This window comes from Mustela erminea, chromosome 20 (genome assembly GCF_009829155.1).
Source record: "Mustela erminea isolate mMusErm1 chromosome 20, mMusErm1.Pri, whole genome shotgun sequence".
Taxonomy (NCBI): Eukaryota; Metazoa; Chordata; class Mammalia; order Carnivora; family Mustelidae; genus Mustela; species Mustela erminea.
The window spans coordinates 23118124-23128727 of NC_045633.1; the positions used below are offsets into that span (position 1 = coordinate 23118124).

The window sequence follows — 10604 nt, forward strand, 5'->3', positions numbered from 1 at the left end:
GCTCCCGGAACCTCCCAGGCCTTCCTGCTCTGTGTTTATTCTGCACCTGGACTAGGCAGATGCTGAAGGTCACTCTGGGCTGGGCTTCTCACCTCAAATCCCACCCCGTTCCCCGAAGCCTAATCCCTGACCACTGGTGTGGCCTTGCCTTGCTGGGATGGCTGCATCCCAGAGCCTGGGGCTGGGCCCTGGGGGGCCAGGGAGGGACCAGGCCCTCTTTCCCATGTACAGGGCAGGAGACAGAGCTGACAGCAGGACCCTGAGGGGGCTGGCTGGGAGGGACAGCTGTGTGACCACGGTTGTGTGACACCATTGCCCATCAGTGGGACCCAGCCAGCAGCCACAAGTAGGGAGTCTCCCAGGGAGGATGCCGGTGGTGTCGGGGACAGTAACTTATCTTCAGGGGGGCCTTAGGGTCACTTCCTGGCAGAGGGGACAGGGCTCTAGCCTGACGGGAGCTACAGCCAGGGCAGGAGGGAGCAGCTCTGTGTCAGAGAGTGGGTCCTAGCCTGGGGCCTGGGTCTCAGCAATGGCACAGCCCACGTGGCAGGGACGGCTGACCTTCCTTATCTGTCCCTGGCAGGCAGTGAGGGGGTGGAGAGCTCTCCGGGGAACATCAGGAACCAAGCAATCACCTTGGCTGGCTGCCAGCACCTGGGGAACCCGGGATCCCTGTGCCCTCCATCCCTCTGCTTGACCCCCACCCCGACACCCCAGTGCAGGCCCCACACCAGCAGCCAGTGGCTTCCGTCCCTGCCTGGATGCGTCCGGGACCGCCAGGGACAGGGCAGAGATGGGAGGCCAAGAGGGAGGGGCTGGTGTTGTTCCAGGCCAGCGGGACACCATACCAGAGTCAGGAGCCACCACGGCTCACGGAGAACCTGGAGTCCCTGGCGGGCCGTGGCCGAGGTCTGTCCTGGTGAGGAGGGGGCTGTGGGGAGCTGGAGGGGCGGGCATCCCCTCTCCAGCCCCCGTCTGCCTGTGCTCATTCCCAGGGTGGGGGTGGTACGGACCCCCACAAGGGCAGGGTCACCGGCTGGGGGCCACCCGGTTTGTCCTCTTTGGAGCCCTGGGTCTTGGCTGTGGGGAGACCTGTGGGGAGGCTGGTCCCGCAGCCCCCCTGCCGGCTGGGCTTCCCACACCCTCCACCCCTGCCTCTGCCTGCAGATGCAGCTCCTCCTGGTGCTCCTCATGCTCCCGTTCCTGGGAGAAAGGGGTGAGTCCCCAGGCCAGAGCGCGCAGCTGCCTGGAATCCGGGCCTCTAACTGGGGGGACCCTGTCCACCCTCCCCCACCCGAGTCCTCCTGCAGCCACACGCACCTTCCACAGTCCCTCCCGGGCGAGGGAGGGGGACACTCGATCCAGACCCTCCTTGGGGCCCCACAGCCTGCTCCAGCAGGTCTGTGTGCGGGAACCGTCCCGGCCGTGTGCCCTGCCGTAACCATCAGCTCTCAGGGTCCTTTACCTTGGAGCAAGTCCTCCGCGTGGGACTCAGGAGGACGTCGAGGCACGGGCTGGGAGACCGAGGCTTCTGGGCTGCCTCCCCCCACACCCCCCCACCTCCCGCCCCGAGCCGGGCTTGGACCACAGGCAGGGCTTTCTGCTGACTGTTTATGCTTCAAAATCGTAGCCGTGGAAACGCCATGGGGCAGGAAGACAGGAGGTCTGCCTCCTTCTCCAACCCTACGCCACCAGCCACCCTTGGGGGCTGCTGACCTCTTGATTACTTATGATTCAGATGAAAAAGTCTGGTCCCCAGTCCCGGGGACGCTTCCTTCCCGTGGCCAGGGGCCTGGCCTGCACTGGCCCGCACTGGCCCGCACGCAGAGCAGGTGCACCGCCGTAGAGAGTTCCACTGGGCCGTGCTATCTGCGGTTCAGAGAACTGACTGTGGGCTAAGGCGTCCGCGCTGGAGGCAGGAGGAGGGCCCAGCTCTCCGCCCCAGACCTGGGTCCTGTTTTCCCAGAGGAGGCCAGCCGGTGACCCCGTCTCTCCACCAGGGAGCGGCTTCAGCCCGGAGGCCCGCATTGTTGGGGGTACAGCGGCTGTGCCTCGGCAGTGGCCCTGGCAGGTCAGCCTGCGTGACCGGGGCCAGCACGTCTGCGGGGGCAGTCTTATCAGCCACCAGTGGGTGCTGACCGCCGCCCACTGTGTCTCCAGGTAAGTCCTGCCTCCCCACACCGGATGGCCCGGGCCGTGAGATGCCATGGGGCCGCGCACAGGGAAGGGGATCGTGGCTGCGGCATGGCACCTGGGCCCAGGTGGCTCAGAGCCCCACGGCGGGGGCTGGACGCCTCAGACGCCAGCTACTCCTTTCAAACTAGGAAAGAAAACACACTTTACTTATTTGAAGGTACTTGGAAGTCACGTACTTGTTTCCAGTTTTGGGGACTCTGGTTAAAGGCACAGCCTGAGACTGATCATCTCGATCCTTTCTCAGAGCGCGGTTCACGCTGCTGAGGGACCACCCCCCCCCTACCTGGGAACACCTCTGTCCTCCAAAACGGAAGCTCTGTGCCCATTAAGCTCTCAGGTCCCCCTCCCCGGCCCAGCACACCCCTCCACTTCCGTCTCCGTGGTTCTGATGACCGCAGGGACCTCATCGCAGCCAAATCCTACAGCCCATGTTCTCCGGAGTCTGGCCTATCGCACACAGCGGAAGGTCTTCAAGGGTCAACCACATTATGGCAGCGAGTGTCAGAAATTCCCTCCTTCTATCGCTGGACGTTGCCCCGCTGTGTGCATGGGCTGCATTTAGTTGATTCATTCCTCCCCGTTTCAGCAATTGAGTCTCGCTGCCCAGCACGGTGCTGTGAGGAAGTAGAGAACATTCCAGAGCTAGATGCCCCTTCATGATACTCGAAAACAAAAAGCAAAATGAAGCTATTATAAAGGAATTGAGCACTGAATTCTATAAAAAGAGACTCCACAATCAAGGTGGGTCTCTCCCGGAGCTAAATTATGGAGTCAGCTTAACCTTAGCAGACACGATAATTAAAACACAATCAACTGGTCCTAGGTGTCATTTTGGGGTAAATAAGCCTTTGCCATTTGGTGCTGGGGCTGTTCCTGGAATGTCCTCGGGAGATGTCCAGTCCTGGAAATCATGACCGACGGCTACCAGGGACTTCCTGCCCCAGTGCACAGGCCCAGGCACACTCAGGACAACCACCGTAGGTAGACACTTTTACCCCCAGGTTCCAGGATGGGAAACTGAGGCACAGAGAAGTAATTTGCTTGAGACTGTATGATAAGCAAAAGGCAGTTGAGGGATGTGGACCCCAAGGAAAGGGACACTGGGGTTAGTGGCAGTCCTGCTGGGACAGGTTAGCCCTCCAGGGCACAGGCCTTAGGCAGAGGGCACACGGCTCCCTGAGGACCTGCACTTTCAGCACAAGCTCCTGCTCTCCGCGCTTCCGAATGGGTCCTCCCGGTGGGAGACACGCTGACTGCTGCTGTCCCGGCTCCCTGCCCACCTGTTGTCCTCAGATGCCGGGGAGGGGGCCCGCTGACACGTTCCGTGAGTTCTGTAGCCCCCCAAACGCAGGTCCCCCAACTTGCACCCCTGCCTGCTCTGTGGGGTCACCACCCCCGCCCTGCTGAGAACGTGGTCTCCCTGCCCACCACTCTGGCTCAGCCTGACCTGATCCCCCAGAACCCCGACCCGCCATCTTGGCGCTGCGACCCTGCTGTCCCTCTGGCCCAGAAGAGCAGGACTGTGTCCGCTCTGTCCCCACAAGGACAGGCCCTGCCGCTGGGAAGGCTCACCACAGCCCAAGGCTGAACTCCATCACTGGGAGCTGGACTTTACTCAGGAGTCTCTCTGGGCCAGACAGGACTTCTCAGGAACAAGGGCCCAGAGGGGGGCCCTGTGCTCCTGTGATCCGACTCGGAGGGCCAGGGCAGAGCAGAGGGTCCTTTAACGCCATGCCCCCATCCCAGTGGAGCTAGCGGGGTGAAGCCAAGCCACGAGCCTCCACCCTCTGAGCCCACCACGTCCTCTCTGCTTCCCACCCAGCTCCGCAAGTCTACAGGACCTGAGGGTCCAGCTGGGAGAGGCTGCGCTGTACTCCCGTCCCCGGGGCTCCATCTTTGTGCCTGTCGTCCGTGCCATCCAGCACCCCTCCTTCACCGGGGACGCCCTCCAGGGCAGTGACGTGGCTCTCGTGAAGCTGGCACGCCCCGTGCCCTTCTCCAGCACCATCAGACCCATCGCCCTGGCTCCACCAGGCTCTGAATTCCCTGCAGGCTCCCTCTGCTGGGTGACCGGCTGGGGGGACGTCCAGCAGGACGGTGGGTGAGGGGCAAGGGGCTGGGGGCTCGGGGAGCTGGCCCGAGGGGAAGACACTCCAGGGGTGGAGCGAGTCACCCCAGTCTCCTCTCTGAGCCTCACCTCATGGTAGAGGCCGGCCTAGGACTCATCCCGCACCACTCAGCCCTGCCTTGGACCCGCATCCGCCTCCCTGCTGGCAGGACAGGAACGTGGGCCCCAGGGACAGATGCCGTGGAGCTGCTGCTCTGGACTGTCCACAGGGAGCTGGCTGGGGGCTCGGCGGCACACCACCGTGCGGCCCCTGAGAGCACCTAAGCCACTGTCCCTGTGTCCCACAGTGGCCCTGTCTGAGCCTCTCAGGCTGCAGGAGGTGGACGTGCGCGTGGTTGGCCTAGACAGCTGTCGCAAGCTCTACTACCCAGAGCCCATCACCAAGAACATGCTCTGCGCTGGTGACGTCCAGGGCCAAAAGGGATTCTGCGAGGTCAGTCCCGTCCAGCCTGCATCCCTGCCCCTGATGCACCGCAGGTTCTGGGAGAGTCACCCGGACCTCCCCCCCTCAGTTTCCCCAAAAGTGCAGCGGAAGTAAGGGAGCAGAGCCCCCCCTTTCACAGGGAACCTGTGATGTACCTCCCTCCTCCGTACTTAGCCAAAGGCTCTGGTCACCTCCCTAACCCTAAGAGACCCTGGGAAGCAGGCTGGATCCTGGACTTGGGGCAGGGGTGGCATCTTCTGATCTAGCTCCCCGAGGCCAGGGACTTTCCTCACCCAAGGTAGAACAGTGTCTGACTTGGAGCCAGACTTGACAGTATTTCTTGTAAGAATGAGTCCAGAGCCATCCTGACAAAAAAAAGCAGAACACGCGGGCTCCAGCTGTCATAGGATGTGAGCAGGTGTGGCAGGGGTGAAAGGGGCAGGGGTCCAGGACCAGAGACGCCAGGCGACCTATAAGGGAGGCAGAGTGCATTGGAAGAAGCAGGCAGGCTTTGGGAGAATAACAACAGCAACCATAAAAAAGCGACTGCATCCCAGCACTGCTTGTACTAGCTGTGCACCCTTCAGCAAACTACTTGACCTCTCTGAACCGTTAAAAACAACAACAAAAAAGGCAGCTAGAGCTGATAGCAGGCTGCAGGGAGGAACACCTCCAAGATGGAAACCTAGGGCGACCACGCCTGCTACCTGGAGGCCCAAGGGGACCTCCCCCTGCTTCCAGCATCCCACCCGCTCCCACGTGCTCCCTGACGTCAGCCTCAGTCTGAAAGCTCCCACCCCTGCTGCGTAGACCGGAGCCCCACTGCCCCTGTTTGTCATTCCTGTTTCCTTCAGGGCGACTCCGGGGGCCCCCTGGTCTGTCAGCTGCGGGACAGGCGCTGGGTGCAGGCAGCGGTGGTGAGCTTCAGCAGGGGATGTGCTGAGCCCGGACTCCCGGGGGTGTATGCCCGGGTCTCTTCCTACTGGGCCTGGATCCAGCGCCACCTGCTCCCGCCCGGGCACTTTCGCAGAAACTTCCGCAGAGGCTGACCCCTCTCCTCTCATCTGTATTCTTCCACCTGTTTCCCACGTGCCCGAACGCCCCTTCTCCCTTCCGTCCCGCTGGCTTTGCCCCTCGCGCTCAAACACCGCCGCCCGCTGCGCTCGGTGCTCCCGGTCCCCACCCGGTCCCCACCCGCCCCCGAGCGGCCAGCTGACCTCCGGAGCCCAAGTGCCAGCTCTAGCGGAGAGAGAGAAGAGGGTGGGAGGCGGGCAGTCTGCCTGGCACCTGCTGAAGGATGAAAGCACGAGGGGGGCGTGGGGGCGGCCCGGGGCGGCCACCGCCTGTCCGCGCGGAATAAATGCTTGGCTCCCTGCTCCTCCGGTCACTTCCTAACAACCGTGGGAGAGCGGCAGGACCGCGCTTGCCCCAGGCAGAGGCCGCGCGGGTGCGCTGCGCGCGGGGGGGGCGTGGGCGGGGCCGGCGCGGGCGGGGTGGGCGGGGGGTTGTCGGCGGGGCCGGCGTGGGCGGGGCCGGCCCTCCCGGAGACGCCCGGGGCTCCCGTCAGGCCGCAGCGGCCGCTAGTCGAACCATTCTTCTCCGTCCTGTCGGCGTCTCTCTCTGCTCCAAGAGTATTCAGTTTGCGGCTGAACGCCGGGCTCCCTCGGGGCACGGGACACCCGCCGAGGGAGCTCAGAGGCCGGGAGCGCGGGTCGCAGCCGGGCCGGGCTGGAAGCCGCTACCTCCTCGCCGCTCCGCAAGCAGCCCCGGCGCCGCCCCCGCCTTCTCCATAGCCCCGCCCCCAATGCGCACGGCCCCGCCCCGTACCCGGCATCCCCGCCCCCGCCCCGCTGAGCCCCGCCCCCTCCGCAACCCCGACCTCCAGCCGGCTCACCGCAGGGGGCGGAGGGGGTGGTCCGGCCGCAGAGGGACCCCGGCCCCGCAGGGGGCACACAGGCCCCTCCTGACTGGTCTGCGGGGCTGCGCGTCCGCCCCCTCCCATTGGCGGCTGAGAGGGAGGGGCTTGCTGGCTGGGGGTCGGCTCTCCCTCTCTCTCAAATAAATAAATAAGTATGTATATTTTAAAGACTTCATCTGCTAGAGAGAAAGAGAGAGAGGGAGAGAGCAGACTCCCCGCTGAGCAGGGAGCCCCACTCCAGGACCCGGAGATCAGGACCTGAGCCAAAGGCAGACCCCTCACTCACTGAGCCACCCAGGCACCCCGACCAAATTCGTGTCCAAATCAATGGGTCAGACAAATGCATGAAATCAAGCAGCCGCCCCCACAATCAAGTTTAGACACGGTTCCCTCTCTCCCTCTTTGCCCTCCTGTCTGCCGCACCCCCAGCAGAACAGTCCCACAGGGAGGCAGGACAGAGGAGGGGCTGAGGGCAGGCCCCACCTGCGGCTTCTGTGCACCCTGAAGCTGTGGGCCTTTGTCCCCCCATGCATGCCCTCATCTGGCGATGAGTGGCGGGCTCAGGGACATAGACCACAGCACAACCAGGTCAGACCCGAGGTGCCCTGTGTGCAAACTGTGGCTTCCTCCTCAGCCAGGCGGGGGTGGGGATCGATGCCCCTCCACCTCCAGGAAGCTGTCCCCAGGCTCCTTGTCCCCACACCCGCCCCGGGCTCCCGTGGTCTCCGCCGCACATCAGATGGGCACAGCGCCCAGCTGCCTGGCTCAGGGTGGGCCCTTCCTAACGGTCCTCCGTGTGGCCAGGGCCTCGTGACTGAACCGCTGAGCGGCCCCGGGAGGGCCCGGACTTGCCTGCACCTGACCTGGGTTTGAGAAAGAAACTCTGAAGACCATCTGTGGAGCCCCTCCATGTCCTCGATGCTGTGCCCTTTCTGTCCCCTTTGACAGGAGAGCAAACTGAGGCACAGGGAGGGGTGTTCTGTCCCTGCGTGCCTCCCTGCTCCGGCCCCTGGATGCCCTCCTGGGTGGGTGGGCTCTCCTGCTGCCCAGTGGATGTGGCTCATGCGGGCCTGTGCAGTGGCCCCTCAGTCCAGGAGGACCCCCTCCTCCTTGTTCCCACCCTCACACTAGCTGCTCACTTGGCTCAGGCTGTCCTTTGGCCTTGACCTTTCCTGGTCTGAGCTGGGCTTAGCTGTATCTGTGAACAGAAGCTGGGCTGTGTGGGTATGGTTTTCAGGGATACGGGACACCCTAGATGTAGGTTCACCCTCTGCCATGCTCCCCTCCCCGGCCCCAGGGCTGCTCAGGTCTGCAGCTCTGGGCTTGAAGGAGCCTAATCCCTTCTTTCTGCACCTCCCCCAACCCTGTCCCCACTGAGCCTCATGGGCTGAGGAGGGCTTGGACCTGCAAAGGTGAAGAAGGCTCCTGACTTGGTCCTAGAGCCTCACGTGACATGGAGATCAGTTCTAGAAGGATTAGAGGCAAACTTGTGTGTACACATGAATGAACAATAATTAAATCTGCAGTCTATAACTCAAACACCTCCAATTTTAAAAAGCAGACAAAACAGTTTTTAGCAACTGTGAAAACCAAAACATAAAGGTGTTCATTTAGTTGAAAATCTCCAAATGCTGAGAAGAAGCCTAGAGCTCTATCTGACAAAGGAAGGGCTGAGCTGGAGGCGACAAGCCACTGACCGACACAGGGAAGTTCCCAGCTGCCCCAGAAAGGAGACGCACACAACTCTCGAATGGAAAGGGGGCCTCCCGGATGGCAGCGTGGGGGCTGCAGAGGTGGGGGGCCAGGGTCTATGTGCGGACTGGGAGGTATCCTAGTCATCCAGAGCCTAGGGAGCCAACCATGTCCCCCCCTAGGCAGGGGTGTGTGTGTGTGTGTGTGTGTGTGTGTGTGAGAGAGAGAGAGAGAGAGAGAGAGAGAGAGAGAGGCTCATCCTCTGCTTGGCTCTATGCCCACACTTGGGGCCTGGGGACACCCAGATGGGTATCTGGGTGGTGGGGACACATGCCTGCCATAGGAGGGCCTTCCTCTGAATCCTCCACTCCCTTGACCCTGGATTGGAGGATGCAAGGCCCCTCCTCTGACCACATCCCAGCCAGGAAGGATAAATGGGCAGGGGAGAGGGGGCTGAGTTCACAGCAGCAGTGGTCGGCCAAGGTAAGCCCCCAATCCGAGACCCCAACATCTGGGTGTCGCTGCGGAACAGAACAGAGGAGCCCCAGATCCAGAGCATCGAGACCCAGCCCCCTGGACTTGAGCGACCCCCTGATTCCGGGGGGCAGGAAGCGTCACGCCATCCGCACGCCATACCCTGCAGACCCCAGCCAGGCTCCACTGCCCCCACCCCACACTGTTCCTTTCAGATGCCGAGTCTGCTGGCACTGGCCCTGCCCCTCCTGGGGAGCCTGGTCCACTTGGCCCCTGGTGAGTCCTGACCTGGGCCTGCCCTGGCCCTGCCCCCTCACTCCGCACGCCCAGCAATGACTGGGTGGGTGGTGCGGAGAAGCCCGGGGTCGGGTGGGGCAGGGAAGGGCCCCGGGCCAGGCCGTGTCCTGTGCTAAAGGCGCTTCTGTCCCCAGCTTCAGGCCGGGCACTGGAGCGAGTGGGCATCGTAGGGGGGAAGGAGGCCCCCGGGAACAGGTGGCCCTGGCAGGTGAGCCTGAGACTCCATGAAGGTTACTGGAAGCACATCTGCGGGGGCTCCCTCATCCACCCGCAGTGGGTGCTGACCGCAGCGCACTGCCTGGGACCGTGAGTGACCCTGGGGCCTCGGGGGGCTGGGCTGCCTGGAGACCCCCTGGAGCAGCCTGCTCAAGCCCCGGGGGGCCGCCTGCTCTCCCCAGGCACGTCACGTACCCTGAAGAAGTCAGGGTCCAGCTGAGGGAGCAGCACCTCTACTATGAGGACACGCTGCTGCCCGTCAGCCGGGTCATCGCGCACCCCTCCTTCTACATCACCGAGAACGGGGCCGACATCGGCCTGCTGGAACTCGAGGACCCGGTCAACATCTCCCACCACGGGCAGCTGGCCACCCTGCCCCCGGCCTCAGAGACCTTCCCCACGGGGACGCCATGCTGGGTGACAGGCTGGGGGCACGTGAAAAGTGGAAGTGAGCGTCAGGGGCAGCTGGAGGGCTAGGGTGAGCAGGGGCGGGTCACGGCCCTGATCCAGCCTCCGGGACCGCCGCTGGGGGGCTCAGGGCCATGGTGGCTTTGCCCTCCTGATGTTGTGCGCTTGCCTTTCCCTCCAGCGCCCCTCCCGCCGCCATTCCCCCTGAAGCAGGTGAAGGTGCCCATCGTGGAGAACGGCATTTGTGACGCACAGTACCACCTTGGCCTCAACACTGGGGACAACACACAGATCGTCCGTGAGGACATGCTGTGCGCGGGGGGCCACAAGAGGGACTCGTGCCAGGTGGGCCCTCGTGTCCTCCCCAGCCCCCACCCCCCACTCCCCAAGCCCCCACTGACCTGATCCCCCCCAGGGCAACTCCTGCCAGGTCCTCCCCCAGCCCCTCCTCCCTCCTCCTCACGTCCTCCCCCAGCCCCCAACCTCCTGCCTCGCGAGGCTCCACTGACCCGTCCCCTCCTCAGGGCGACTCCGGAGGGCCCCTGGTCTGCAAGGTGAGGGGCACCTGGCTGCAGGCGGGCGTGGTCAGCTGGGGCGAGGGCTGCGGTCAACCCAACCGGCCCGGCATCTACACCCGGGTCACCTACTACCTGGACTGGATCCACCAGTATGTTCCCAAAGAGCCCTGAGCCCAGGCCCTGGAGCTGCCACCCAAACTGGTGCAGAAACCAGCCCGCTGCTGTCCCACACCAGTGCCCAGGCGGCGTCCTTCCGCCCACCTTCCCCATGCCGTGTTGGGGAGCCCCTGGTGGGCGCAAACCCTCATTAAAGTGGATGGAAGCAGAAACGGT

General features: G+C 63.7%; 2 protein-coding genes across 2 annotated transcripts; both read left to right on the forward strand.

Moving 5' to 3' along the window:
• The first annotated feature begins 586 nt into the window (after positions 1 to 586).
• Positions 587 to 6125, forward strand: LOC116581235 (tryptase-like). The gene is made up of 6 exons (XM_032328325.1): positions 587 to 919; positions 1168 to 1216; positions 2001 to 2160; positions 4019 to 4293; positions 4612 to 4757; positions 5603 to 6125. Exons 1-6 carry the CDS (start codon positions 794 to 796, stop codon positions 5795 to 5797), a joined length of 951 nt encoding a protein of 316 aa, XP_032184216.1. The 5' UTR covers positions 587 to 793; the 3' UTR covers positions 5798 to 6125.
• A 2666-nt stretch (positions 6126 to 8791) lies between these two features.
• On the forward strand, positions 8792 to 10604 carry LOC116581236 (tryptase-like). Its single transcript, XM_032328326.1, has 6 exons — positions 8792 to 8841; positions 9048 to 9108; positions 9264 to 9435; positions 9528 to 9793; positions 9935 to 10098; positions 10278 to 10604. The coding sequence occupies exons 2-6, from the start codon at positions 9048 to 9050 to the stop codon at positions 10440 to 10442; spliced, it is 828 nt and encodes a 275-aa protein (XP_032184217.1). The 5' UTR covers positions 8792 to 8841; the 3' UTR covers positions 10443 to 10604.

Bases quoted from the DNA above. Each gene is read 5' to 3' on its own strand.
- LOC116581235 (XM_032328325.1), top strand. From the start codon at position 794: ATGGGAGGCCAAGAGGGAGGGGCTGGTGTTGTTCCAGGCCAGCGGGAC. The intron at 920-1,167 runs GTGAGGAGGGGG...CTCTGCCTGCAG, and splicing joins CGTGGCCGAGGTCTGTCCTG to ATGCAGCTCCTCCTGGTGCT. The intron at 4,758-5,602 runs GTCAGTCCCGTC...TGTTTCCTTCAG, and splicing joins GCCAAAAGGGATTCTGCGAG to GGCGACTCCGGGGGCCCCCT.
- LOC116581236 (XM_032328326.1), top strand. From the start codon at position 9,048: ATGCCGAGTCTGCTGGCACTGGCCCTGCCCCTCCTGGGGAGCCTGGTC. The intron at 9,436-9,527 runs GTGAGTGACCCT...TGCTCTCCCCAG, and splicing joins GCAGCGCACTGCCTGGGACC to GCACGTCACGTACCCTGAAG. The intron at 10,099-10,277 runs GTGGGCCCTCGT...TCCCCTCCTCAG, and splicing joins ACAAGAGGGACTCGTGCCAG to GGCGACTCCGGAGGGCCCCT.